The sequence below is a fragment of the Haliaeetus leucocephalus genome, unplaced genomic scaffold (genome assembly GCF_000737465.1).
Source record: "Haliaeetus leucocephalus isolate CR32 unplaced genomic scaffold, Haliaeetus_leucocephalus-4.0 Scaffold506, whole genome shotgun sequence".
Taxonomy (NCBI): Eukaryota; Metazoa; Chordata; class Aves; order Accipitriformes; family Accipitridae; genus Haliaeetus; species Haliaeetus leucocephalus.
The window spans coordinates 6939829-6954017 of NW_010972942.1; the positions used below are offsets into that span (position 1 = coordinate 6939829).

General features: G+C 42.6%; 1 protein-coding gene across 1 annotated transcript in view; it reads left to right on the forward strand.

Moving 5' to 3' along the window:
• SLCO5A1 (solute carrier organic anion transporter family, member 5A1) overlaps window positions 1-14189 on the forward strand; it is a 150944-nt gene that overhangs the window by 77767 nt on the left and 58988 nt on the right. The window contains exon 4 of the mRNA XM_010575928.1: window positions 33-595. Coding sequence (XP_010574230.1) covers window positions 33-595 — 563 coding nt within the window. The remainder of the gene's footprint in view (window positions 1-32; window positions 596-14189) is intronic.

Consider the following 14189-nt stretch of genomic DNA (forward strand, 5'->3'; position numbering starts at 1 on the left):
CCGCCGCTGCTGCTGGCGGGCCCCCCGGGCAGAGCGTGCCTGCGGGCCGTGCTGGCGGACTCGCGCTTCTTCTTGGTGTGCATGTGCTTCCTGACCTTCATCCAGTCCCTCATGGTCTCCGGGTACCTGAGCAGCGTCATCACCACCATCGAGCGGAGATACAGCCTCAAGAGCTCCGAGTCGGGGCTGCTGGTCAGCTGCTTCGACATCGGGAGCCTGGTGGTGGTGGTCTTCATCAGCTACTTCGGGGGGCGCGGACGGAGGCCGCTCTGGCTGGCCGTAGGGGGGTTTTTCATCGCCCTAGGGGCTGCGCTCTTCTCCTTACCTCATTTCATCTCGCCGCCGTACCAGATCCAGGAATTGAACTCCTCCGTCAGTAACGAGGGCTTGTGCGTGACTGGCAATGGCACCGCCAAAGAGCAGTGGGACTCGCCGGCCTGTGTCAAGGACTCCGGCGGAAACGACCACTCCCTGTACGTAGCTTTATTCATTTGTGCCCAAATCCTCATTGGCATGGGCTCGACACCCATCTATACCTTGGGACCAACCTACCTAGATGACAATGTCAAGAAAGAAAACGCCTCGCTTTACCTAGGTAAGGCATCAAAGTACCAAGGTGCTTTGAAGGCTGAACCCCAGATCTCTCTGAGGGACTTCTGCCCTGTTCCTTCCGAAAAACATTTGTGCTAAGCTTTCCTTCTGAAGTGAACTTTTGAAGTAAAATTGCCACACTTTCCTATTTTAAAATGTTTTGTGGAGTGGTGAACAGCAGTAACTGGAGAAGCTGAGGTAGCGTGCGTAAAAGTGGCTGTACTTGCACCCTCCTGCACAGGGAACGGGACGGCACAGAAGGTCGGCTTCTCTAACGCTTTTCGGCACTCGGCCTTAGCCGGTGACTTTTTCAGAAAGCAACGTTTAAGTTTGCCGTGCCCCTTCGAGTTTCTTTTTACTGATACAGAAGCAAGGTATTTCTAAATTTTGGTCAGCATGCCTTTAGCCTAGAGTCTCTATCTATAATATTAATGTTTTATAAGCACTTTGAGAGGTTTTGGCATGCTTTGTTTTACTTTTCCAGCATTCATTTAACTAGCAATGAGTTTTGGCTGGCATTGATAAAGAATCTGGCAACTCAGATAAAAAACGGTTGATGAAACAGCAAGTAAAACCTTCAGGGTTAAGAGCTCAGTTGCAGGAGCTCAAGGGATGCAACAAAATGAGAGTCCGATCTGGCAGTTTCGGCAGGTACAGACAGGTCTTCCTGATAGTCGTTCTTATGATGGGAGAAAGGGGTTTCTCAGGTAACTAACTGGTTACTAAACTTTTTTTGAGTTTGAACATGGTACTGAACAACATACGTTTTTGATAGTTTATGTAATGCATAAGAGGATTGACTGTCCTCTGACTTTGCACTAGTATCTTACATGATTCTGTAAGAAATGAACCTTACGTACTCCTTAAAATTCTTTTCAAATAAGGAGAGGCACTTACGGGGCTGAAAGAGCTGCCAAGAGGTTTTGGATGCTCCGCGTTACCGTTTGCAGTTCAATTTACTTCAGCTTTACGATAGCCGTGGAGATAATCATTCCATGTAAAATAGCCATGCATGAAAGGGATACACTCGGGGGCTGTGTATGTGTGTGTGTGTGTGTGTAATTAGTTTATTAAGCAAAAGTAGTGATACGGATCAGTATTTTTATTCCTTTTGACCTGTTCTTCAGCAATTTGACTGTTCCCTGAACCATTTTAAAGCCATGTATAGTCTATGTGCGGTGTCTTGAGAAAGCCTGAGGCACTGTTGGTTTTCGGAAGGAGGGACAGGTATTATCTGTGTTTTTTCTATTGTTTTCACAGCATTGCTAATCTGCTGGGTGAAATATTTGACAAAGTGTTTTTCCTCTCTTCCTCCTCTCTGAGAAATGTTAAGTGGTATGGAAATTTAGATTAACCTAGAATCAACTTTATTGGCAGTATGAAAAAGCAAAGCATCTTGTTGCTGAGGTTAGTAATTGTAGTTCGGAGCAGCAGAGAGGGGAGCTGAAACTTTCGCAAATAGGTGATTTCATACAGTCCTCAAAAACATGGGAAAAAATGAAATGGAAAGTATGTAGGTGAGGAATGAAGGGTAAAAGAGAGGAACGATGTGAGAGGAGGAAGAAGTCTTCACCAAAAGGGGAAGCAAGGTCAGTGGTCAGAAATCCTCACTGTGCGGGAGAAACGATGCCTACTGCTGAAACGCTTCTGGCACAGGAAATTGTAATAACGTGACTCAGGTAACTTTTAATTGCATCAAAGATCAGCCTTAAAGTTAACAAAGGTAAAAGACACCAGCAGCCGTTGGAAGACTCTGTGTGACCCTGTACATGCCAGGTGCTGAAGGCAGCTTTGATCTATACTGGGGGTACCCTCGTAGAGTTGAAGTTCATACGTAGTGATTTGGAAGAGTAAAGATGAGGTACCCAGCTACAGTGTACATGAAAAATTTATGCCTGCAATCTGATTGTGTCCACAGGGAGAAGAATTAAAATGAACACAAAGCATGTTTAAACATCGAGTAAAATGTACCTTTCAGTCTTTAAGTTTCTTGGGACTGAAAGGAATGTTGCTTGCCATTGGAAATCTTGGTATTATCTTTTTTAAACAGTGTGAAATTCTGAGGAAACTTTTAACTTGTTCAGGTTTGAATATTTACTCGCTTTAGGCTTAGGCCAATGACTTTTTGACAGGCAGGATTAAAAGCTGAGTTCCGTGGAAGAAAAGAAGAAGAGCATTGTTTGGTACATTGATGTGAGCAAACATGTTCTTTCGGAGCTTCTCAGTGGTTTGGAATGTTTCATGTGCTTGAGAAGGAGAGGGATTTGTGGGCAGCGGGCAGCCCAGCTGGGCACGGGGATGGAATAGAAGTGGCCAGGGCATGGCTCTGCAGGCCAGCCACCAGACATCTTGCCTTATGCAATGCCTGTTTCTCAAGGCAGTATGACTTTATTGCTGGGGCAAGCTACGCAAATGACATCAAAATGTAAAATGTATGTATGCATGTAGGCATGAGCTAAGAAAAAGTCTTGGAGCAGGCCATGGGAGTTAAAGTTTTCGAAAGAGGAGAAAGCCTGGTGAAACAGATCCCAGTCACACAGATACATGAGGACAGTTAATTTAAAAAAAAAGTATTAACACAAAGTGGAAGGTCACCACTAACGTGTTTGTTCGTAATCATGCTGGTATTGCATTCTATGTTTTTCTTCCAAAGAAAGGTAACATAATATAAAAGTGTTCAGATGAGAAACATTTGTTTACAAGCATGCACATGATAAAGTTCCACCGAGCTGCAGAACTGAGGAGCTCTTCAACCCCGCGAGTGTGCCCACTAATATTAGGTCAGTAAAGCCCCCCCCTGAGTATCACTAATCCTGATTCTGCAAAAACTCACCTTATGTGGCTGTGGAAGCTATTTTATTTATTTTCCAAGTTAATCCAGCTCAGGGCTCGAGTGGCAATAGCATATCCTCTTAAGTGTAGGCATGCAAGCTCAATGTGGACAGCTGTTTTAACATTCCTGGCTGGAAGTCCTGCTCTCAAAAAACATATTTGATGCTTATACATAGTCTCTTGGCTGCCTACACTTAAGTCCATCTGTCAAGGTGGCGTGGTGCCAGTTTACAAGGTGGTATGTCATTTTTAGTAGGACAAAGGTGCCAAGCAGGGATGTGTATTTGGGCTGCCTGCATAGCAATGTGCGAGCTCACTCTTCTGCGGGATGTTTCTTCCTTGTGAAGGCAGTGCCACCTCCAGGTCCTCCTGCCCCTTGAACCTGGTGGAACTTTGATGCCCTGATGCTAACTGTGAGAAAATGTATGACGTCAGGCTTGGAAACAAGTTGTGGTTGTAATAGGACCCTAGGAAATATAAGAACTGGCTCCCTTAATCACAGATAATCCAAAATGGAAGTTACACACTTTCTGTAAAAACTGGGCAATCACTAAGTTGTCTTTGTCCTCTCCAAAAGTCTTTCCCTTCTGTGCTCAGCTGTACCATAGCATGGCTGTCATCAACTGCCCGATGTGTGCAGGTTCTGCTTTTAATCAATTAATTAATTAATTAAATTGCAATTTGTCTTGAAGTCAAACTGGACTTCACGAGTCTTGTTTTGTACTCTTGATGGTGTTTCTGCTACTTGTCAAGTTCTAGCGCTTAAAACACTGTGTTTTTTCTGAACACTGTGGGCTCTTTGTAGGGATTCAATAGTTTGTTTTGAATGTGAGTTTACCTTGTGATTGTATCATGAATTTTAATAGCAGTTCCTTAAATTAACTGTGGCTCTTGGAAAGGGAAGTTTTATTAGTGGCATTACAGTGCCTGAATAATTTTAAAATATCTTGCTTCTTTTGCAAGTGAGTATTGTAATAAAAAAGAAATGTACTTTGAAAATTCATGCATAGAAAGGCTTTCACCAGTACCCCCAAAAATGACTAGTGGGTGAATTAGTCATTGTGCTAAGGATGTTTTATTTCAGTTTCCCGAATGCTATAGGCTGGTTAGGATAAGATATGAGAAAAGGATCTAAGTCAGTTTAATTTCATGCAGACTCTCCATAGTTTTGGGAACAAACCATAATTACAAAATGCAAGGATAAAGCTTTTATGAGATATGAGGTAAAAATTGGATAAACCTGTGTAAATGGGGTTGGTACAGATAATGGCTTGACAGCCAGGGGAGTAAAATCCTTTCCTAACCTGGAAAAAGAATAAATATTTAAACTAGTTTCAAAAATATTTTGGACTCTGGCTTTGTTTTCATGAGGATCATTTGTGGGTTGCTGTTTCTAGCATTAGGTAAACCATTTCACTGTGACTATACTCTGCTTGGGAATCCCCTTCTTACCGGTGTTTTACAGCTGGATGCTCTGGGTACCCCTCATGTCTGTTACAGACTTCCCCAAAGCTTCTATACATGTATGTATGTCAATTGTATTTGTTGTATTTCTGGTCAAATCTACCCCTATATCCACGTCCCACCTGGAAGGAGAGGGCAGGAGGAGTAGCTTCAGGTACTCCATCAGAAACCCACCACCTCTGCCTGCTGGGTCCCGGGGCAGAGTCCAGCTGCTGAACAAGCTGGGCCTCCATAACATGCCGTTGCCTGGATGTTGGCACGGGAAGCACCGGATTTTTGTGCTGCTTTGATTGATTCGTTTTGGTCTGGCCGCTTCTGGGGTTATGCATGCCGCTTGGGGACAGGAGCTGGAGCCTCCCGAGGGCATCAGGTCCTCTGTATGGATGCTGCAAGATCACTGAGGTTTTCCAAGGCAGGATCAACTTTCTAGCTGAACAGGAGGGACCATCTGGAAGCCGTGAAACGGCTGACCAGCATTTCATTTTAGTGTCATCATTCAGCCTATGACCACTTGTGGTTTACGTTGAAAGCACTTCCTGCTACCCGATACCCGAAAAGGCTAGTTTGCTACAGGGTTTTCTCAGCATTGATCCCTGTAGTTGGTAAACCCTGCAGACATAGTCCCTTGCCTGTGAGGAAGCAGGACTTCATGAATCAAAAATTGAAGCAGAAGGGCATGTTCACCAGCATTTTTTATTGCTTGCTGTATTTCCCTTGTAAAAGAGCAGTGTGCTGAGCTTATTCCTCAAATGCAGGATTTTAGTTTGTCTGAGTGAAAGCCACATCTTGGTTTATGCATAGGCTAACACTAAGACTTGGCCCGTCGGCAGTCTTTTTTGTACAAACACGTGCTTGCTTTGTTTGCACACTCAGCTGAGCAGAGCTGGCTGCAGGCTGAGCGTACTGTGCTCTCTGCTGGGTGTAGAGAGCATCTTGGGGTGCAGGTGAAGTGACTGCGGGTCTGTTTGTCCATATGGATTATACTGTTTTCCCCACACGGATGATTTAGCACTCAGAGGGTTCAGTATTGTGCTTCTCTGGCATTTCTGTAACATCTTTTTTGTTAAAACGCTGACCAGGCAGCAGGCACGGTTCCGAGTAATTATTTGAAGTAGCACTGTGCAGTTTTATTGCCCTTTCCTATAGTTGAGGAAAGAGAAAGGTAAATTTTTTCTTCTCCACTTTAGTCTCCTGCTCCATAGCTGGACTGATATGATTTTTTTTTTCATAGGGTAATCCTAGATATCATTTTCTTAGGCATTTAGAGAAGGTGGAGTTCTGTGTCTATGTAAGCAGTGTGTGCGTACAGTGAGTTCAGTGAAAGGTGGGGACAGCCTTTCCTCTGAAGTTTTCTGCCTGCAGGATTTAATGTCATGAGTGATATACCTTTACTTGCCCTGCCAGTGTCATGCCCCTTAGAGATGGTTTCTGCATCTCTCCCCTTGTGTCCTTGCCATGAGCTATGTCGTTGTTCACAAGCAGCTGTATTGACAAAGCTTCGCTGGAGGTAACTGACAAAATGTGCTTTGCCCTTCTTTGGAGCAAGCAGAGACTTATGCACACACTCCCCTGATTCTCTCTTTCCTTTTATATTAAAGGATTAAAACTGGGTTGGATCCAGGGGTCTAGAACTCACTGAAGTCCCAGGCCCAGTTGTTTTCCTTGCTTAGCATTTGTCAAAATGTTTGGCATTATGTTTCTGAGGCCGACAGTGCCCTTTTCACCTGCTCAAGCTTGGGAATGGTGTTTTCTTGGAGAGCAGCTCCTTTCTTCTCTGGTAAGCTCTGCGGCAGGGCTCGTTTGGGCAGACAAGTGTCTGAACCTGCTGCCATCCCTGGAGAAGCTTGGAACCTTAGATGTGAAAGTGGCCTTTGAGTAACAGCTTGTTTGTACCTTCTCCCAGGAACTGAAGGCTTGGGATCTAGTGTCTGATTACCCCGGGGCTGGAAACTTTAGCTGTCTGCTGGATACCCTGACTGTTTTGTAAAGGGTCACCGTAACTACTCCTGTTGCAAGTGGATTAGAGATGCTTTGTGTTTCATGCATTTTCCCTTAACTTTCATTCAGTGGCCGCCTCACCTGGGAGGACTTAATCGCTGTGAAAGTGCTTATGCAGTCAAAGGAGAGGAGACTGGATTTCTCTCTACCGTCATTCAGACACAGAGGTTTCTGTCTTGGCTGTGCAGGGAACACGGGCAATTATATAAATGAGGCTCGACCTGCTGTTTCATCCTGAAGGCCAGCATCTAAGAATTCTGATTTTTAAAGTAGGTGAATGGATTTCATCCATGGATTTTAAAACAGCAGAGAAGTAACTCAGTCATATTAGACTCTTTAGTCTCATGCTCTCTTTTTAGTCCTATTTTAAGTCTTTTTCACCCTGAGCGCACTTTTAAAACCCTTGTTACTCAGGAAGCATGAACTCAGTTTTCCTTTTTTTGTTGTTTTTACATGCCTTTCCCATTTCTTTTGAAAACAGTTGAGAAGTTACCATGCAAAATCGGCACGTACTTCAACTAATCCCCTCTGGCAGTTGTTGCCTCTGTTGACTGTAGGGGTCAAAGTAAGTGTTAGCTCTGTCTCGCGCTGCTGATGGATGGGATGGTGCCACATGGACTGAGGGCAGGGCGAACCGATCACCTGCCTTCCTGTGAATCGTTGCCAGAGCCATTAAAATTTCAGCTCCAAGTCAAAGGGTGCCTCTGCAGCCCCCCTCAGCAGCGATGTGGGATGCTGGGAGTCATTAGGGCTGTAATCTGAAGGCACTGAAGGGCACAGTCAGAAGAGGGGAATGTTTTCCCCTGGGGAACCTCTAGAAGTGATGGCTCTGCACAAGGAGCAAACAACTCTGTTGGCCTTCTGAGTCCTGATGTCCGTGCTCCTATTCGAGCACCGTGGTGCGTTTAGCAGGGCTCAGTTGGACTATTGGGTCACATGGGCTGGAGCTAGCAAAGTTATGACAGCAGACAACTCTGCAGTGTGCATGCTAGCTAATTTCACTTGAGTCAGCTGGATCTGTACCCCAACTCCTTCCAAGTGCCCAGAAAAAAATAGGACATTTCCCGTGATGGGAAAGAATAAGTCAACATTGTCAGTACGAAGAAGTATGGGCTGTGTCCTGCTTTGCTGCTGAACAGTTGGGAGTTTGGGCATCTGTTGTGCTGTCACAAGGCCAGAAATTTAGACACACTGAATGGCGTTAATGGGAGAGGTAACAAAGCCGGGTCTTCCCTCTTCCCTTCTCTTCTGCCACAGAGAATTTGTTCTTACCTGAGAAATTGGGAAGTGTGAACACAGAAACTTGAGTGCTATTTTATGCTGCCATTAGATCCGATAGTCTAATCTGAAAGCAGTAATTCTCACGTAGGTAAACAGCTTACTTGGCAGCAAAGGCAAATTACACCAGTGAAGAACATCGTACTCTGGTATGAATTACATTTTATGGTGAGTTTGGAGGAGCTGCAGTCAGAAAAAAACATGTATGTTTTTACTTGCAATTTGAACAAGTGGATATGAAAATTACTCAAAGAAAATAAACCTCAACCGTATCGGGTGAAGTATGTGCAAAGCAGTACTGCATGCCCACTAAGTGTATGCTCCTGTGGTGTTCCTCTTTTGATTCTCTTCTCTATTTTCAATACAGGTTTCTTTTCAGCAGCTTGCTTTCTTTTCGTTAGCTTGCTGGGATATTTTTGGGGTGCTCCCATTTATTTCCTTGCATGTATTGATGTTAACACTTTCTTTGCATTGCACCATACACAGTAGGACCTCTATCTAATGGTTACCCTCTGTGCCTTTTATCTTTAGTGCTTACAGCATTAGAATGAAAGCCTCAAGAGTGTCTCAGCATTGATTTTCTTAAAAATCCAGTGCTGCTCTGAAACCAGCTACCAGCTCTTCAGTTGTTTGAATTTAGTAAGCTTTTGTAAATTAGCAACTACTTTACATATTTATCTGTCTGTTTTCTATCAGCTTCTTCTAAACGGTAAAAAGTAGATCCTGGATGGATTCTCCTGTGGTCGTATCCTTTCCCTTTTGGATTAATTAAGCTGTACTCTAGAGTCAGAATATTTCAGATAATCCTATAGGCTGAGTGTATCTTCTGATATCTTCTGACTTGCTGTTTCATACTCAAGCTGTAGTTTATTCCAGTGTTTGTCACAGATTTGTTCACAGCAGTTGACTTCAGGTGTCATGTAGGTACTCAAGGGTGCCGGTGTGCTCCTTAAGTCAAGTGCTCTCAATCACACTTTGGTTCCCACTTTTTTTTTTCAGTCCCTGGTTAGATTAAAATCTGAATACCTGACCTCCCCAGAAGTAATTTTAAGTAATGTGTTTTTGTAGATAAACCAAAGTAGATAGGGAAATAGTTGTGAGCATACTGTGGTGGCTGCTAACCTGTAATTACTCAAACAGAATGTGTCAAGCAAGCCTCATTTGCGTCTAAAAATATGTAAAGGAAATACTCTGTAAGATACTATCTGATGTTGCTGTGTGTTAAGCTTTCCCTGTACTTAAAGAGAAATTGCTGTATTCAGCTGAGCTGTTGACTCAGTAGGTTTTGCTATGTGTAAGACAACTGAAAACTCTGCCTTTTCCATCAAAGGTCCCAAAGGAATCAGCTCATAGGCTCAGAGGTCAAAACCGTGTAAAATTCATGAGCAGAATACCCTGAGGTTGCTGGTTAGGTGGGATTTTTCAGCTGAAGAAAAACAGGGAAAGGTGAAGGAGAAGGGGAGGTTTAGTGCCAGCGGTGCGGGACGGGCAGTGCCTCTTTGGTGCAGTCTGAGGTGGCGGGGGCAGAGCCAGAAGGGACTCTGGGCCCGGGGGCACCTGCTGGGGCCACTTCCAGGTGGAGTCCATGGGAAGGGCTGAAGATGCTGCTGTAAGTGTCTGTGGAGTCCAGGAAAGCCCCTGGCAAGGCCAGGGCGTTTTGGAGATGCAGAGAACAAGAGAAGCTTTCCTTCTGCCCATGCTTTTCTTCCCCCTTGCCCTGCATTTCCCACCTTTGCGCAACATGGCTCTCCACGCCATTCATCGATCCCTGCCATTTCAGTAACTGGAGTTTAAAAAAAATAATAACAAAATAGTTTGCCACTTCATGATTTTTAATCTGAATTTATGTTTCCATTTTTTACTTCATCCCAGTGAGTGAAAAAGGAGTTTGATAGTGTGTAACCCTCTGGAGTACAAATAGCTTCAGTAATAACCCTCCCATTTCAAAAAGTAAAAAATTCACAGAAGACCACTACATAATATTAGAGTCTGTAATTGCTGTAAACATGATGGGCAATTTGTATCAACTTGATTTAATACAGCTGTCTAGTGACAGAAATAGTGAGGGTATCCCTAGAGAAATTTTACAGTCGTCGGGGAATATAGATAAAACATGAGCTTTTGAGTCTGCAGTATGGTAGTGCTGATGCACACAAATTCAGGCATTTATCTGCTAAGTTATATAATTGCCCTAAAATAGGAATTTCAGAAAACTATGTTTCTTCTGCTAATAGCATGCCTGAGGGAAGGAAGTGGGATTTGGGGGTTGTCTGAAACAAGGTAGGTGTTAGTTTGTTACCACACCTGCATTGTGTTATTGGAGGAATATTAGTCCTGTTACACAAGGAGAGTAAAAAGGCTCTGAACTCAGCGCTACACCACTGTAATGTAATGCCATACTGTAAATAATTTTTCAAAAGCATAGCTGAGGACTGAATTGATGCTTGAAGGAAGAGCTGTACTGTAAATCATAGTTCCTAAGTAGCAATAGCACTCTTCTGATATGTGGAAGCTCTGTATATTCATTGACCTCAGTGACTGAATATTTTAATGGGACGGTGATTATAATGGCAAAGATATAGCTGGCCAGTATGAATTGCTTTGGCTGCAGAAGCAAAGTAGGCAATGGTATCCATGTTTACTCCTATGGCTTCTCCAGAAGCTCTGGGAGAAGGAAGATGAGCACTTCTAAAAGAGTGCCCTCTGCATTTAGGAGTACCTCTGCGACTGAGCCTATGCAGAAGTATAAAAAAAAGATTGTTCCTCATTAGCTTTTGCTCCTTGCCTTACTTGATATTTATTAGTAATTGATTTTTGCTTAGATGTGGACATTTATTGTGCTTATTGAGTTTACAGGTAATTGCATTAGCTTCGGACACTCAGAAGCAAGTAGGGAGGCATTTTGCCTTGAAAGGCAAAATAAAGAGTGGGTAACGCTACTGCACCCATGCCTTTGTAATAATTAAAAGAAGATCAGCTTTCTATGAGAAATGAGGTAAAACTGGTTGACTGGTATTTGCCAGGCCAGCTAATGGGAAAGGAATTGAAAAAAGCTTTTAAACGTGGTGAATCAGAAGCCTTGGGTACATATGTGCCTTCTCAGCCTACAATAAGGGTAAGAGATTCAATTTACCAGAGAAAAATAGAGGAATATATGAACTAATACAATTTTAAGAGTTCCTACACTGATGTCGTTAGAGCAGCTATTACTCCTTTGGGTAAGTAGTAATATTTTAAGTATTTGGATAAGGTAAAAGTGAGCTGTTTATGATCAGATACATCTATAATTAACTTCCCTTCGTCCTTATTCCCCTCTTCATCGTCCCCTGCATCCCCGCACTCCAAATTTAAATCCTACAAAAAGAAGAGTTTACCGTGGGTCTGATGCAGTGCAATGCTTTCAAGAAAACCCCAGGTTTTAATTCTCAGAGCTGTACTGTGTATTTATACCTATCTTGAGTATTACAAGGACTAAAGGAGGGATTTATTATATGTCACGGTTTCAGGGTATGCGAGAAATGACATCTCATTGTTTGCCCAAGCTGGCATACTGAAATCTTTTACTAACTCTTGGGTCAAGGTTGACAGCTTTCCTGTAGGAGAAGATGTAACTGGCCCAGACAGTGAGAGGACTACTGAGTGGTGGTGGTAGAAGAGTTTGATAGCCATGAGGTTTATATTAGCAGATAGGCATCCTACACTATGTGCCATCTGCTTTTTGTTTGAATTGTGCCTGACAGGAAAAAAATGGTGTAGTGTATTAGGAATGTAGTGAATTTCCCTCGTCTAGTTTAATAAGATGCTCAGATCAGTTATTTTGTGATCTGAGCATTAGGATTTCTCCAAAGTACAACTGCTGGGCCAAGCAACTCTTCTAGTGCTGGATTAATCCCGGTTTGCATGGCCTGTCCGGAAATATTAGAAGAGTTAGTAGTATAGCATTAGAAGAGATGGTAGCGTAACCCTTGTGACTGTCTCAGAGAGTCCCTGGATGCTCTTAGGACTGCTGTCTGCTGCTTTTCTACTGAATCAGGATATGGAGTGCAAGGAGCAGTGTGGTTATTTTTGTATGCAGAAGACTGAAAAATAATACAACAATTCTGCCCTTAATTTAGGCTGTATTGCACTCCTGTTAAATTGAAAATGAAAGACTTGTTGATTTTTTGCTTTTTTACCCTCATTTTCTTGAGTAACAAAACGGTGCGGAGCTCAGGGAACTGACAGCTGGTGGTTTTCTGATGTGGGAGATTTGACTTGAAGAATATATGTGTGGGTGTGATGATACGAGGCAGCCTCTGTACAACCCCTTAGTGATGTGCTGTATACTGTTGTTATACATAGTGCCAAAATAGACAGTAATCCTCTTACGTGGGATTGTGAAGCAAGTAATAATAGAGCACAAGTCAGTGTCATCAGTTCAGAGCTGTTTTTTTGATAAACATATTTGTCATTTGTATCTCCTAGATTCTTTAGTACTTCTTAATCTTTATATTAACTAAGTCCTTCTTTCCAGCTGGAAATGTTAATGTTTCACAATTGTAATGTCAGCTGCAATCAAGACCTTTCTATTAATCTTTCTAATTGCTGCAGTTGCTTTAGAAAGGCCAAGGAGATTTTGAGTTTTATAATTCAGCTCATTTCCTAATATGAAAAATTCAGATGAAGAAAAACTAAGATCACTTAGTCTGCATAAAACATTTCAACTGTCTTACGAGGCACCCTGAAAAGATCTGAAGCAATCAGAGTTACTGTCTGCAGGCTGCTCATCCCATTTAGAAAACATGAAGTTGGCTGCTATGCAGCAGGGCAGGCACCGTAAGTGTGTGCTGGAGGAGAGAAGCAATTAGCTCTAGAGCAAGCGCAGTCAGAGCAGGAAGGAAGGTCTGGAGGCGTTTAATTAATACTAGTGCTTTTGTGCTTATGGAGGCCAGAGTCATGATGGGTTACTGCCGCCTTGGTCTTGTGGTTCTCAAGTCATGCATCTAATGAACATTAGATTCAGAAAAGCTTTCCAGAAAAGTTAATAAATCACAACTGACTATGGCACACTCTTATTCCTCCTGAAGATAAAGAGGTACACCTGATATTGAACGGGACTGGGATGAGATCTCTAAAGCTTTTTCATTTTTAAACAGATAACAAGTCCTCTTGGGATTTTTGTACCAAATTTATTCAAGTAATCTGAAATAATGAAAATGCATGTCTTCTATTAAACATTTCTCAAGTCACCAGACCAATTAGGGAAAAAAACCCCAGGGTTTCTTTTCCATTGTGAAACCAGTTGGGGAACAGGTATAATTTTTATTAATCTGAGTTTGATGGCAAAAGTACTTTTGATGGAAAAATGTTTAGCCATCAGTATATAGTTACTTGCATAGCTTGTCATCTTGAGATGCATTTTTGCTCTTTAATTCTCAATTCTTATCATTCATTTTAGCTTCCATTCATTCTTGGGTGGAAAATACAAGTAATGTCCCATTTTGTTTGAAGACCACTCTCTCTGTGTAACTCGTCTTGATGCTGTTTTCATCCAGTACACTGTTCAAGACATATTTAGACTCCAGTAGGCTGGAGAGTATGAATTTTTCCGTTTGCTCCCACTGAGAATATCAGCTCTGTGACTTCAGGCTTACTTGTTGACATTTTGTAAAATGTTTCCCTGATGTGTTTCAGCAGTGTGCGTTAATACAAGGATGATCTCTATGATGATTTACTCTTTGTGCAGGAGCACTAATATAATCCAGTTTGAGGTATACTTATAATCACAGACAATTTGGATAGCTGTAAGGGGCCAGCCACAGTCTTTTTTGTTTAGAGATTGCCTGTGTTTAGGTAACCCTATGTCACCTCTTCTACTGATGGTTGTCTGTACAAATAGCTTTATTGTTCCATTTTGGGAGCAAGCTTCTGTATCACATTGCATTTAATACTTTGTATTGTGCTGATTGCCTGTTACTACATGTAATCAGATTTTGCAGGTATTGTGTGATTGAAGTATTCTTACCGCACGTTACTGTATGGTCCAA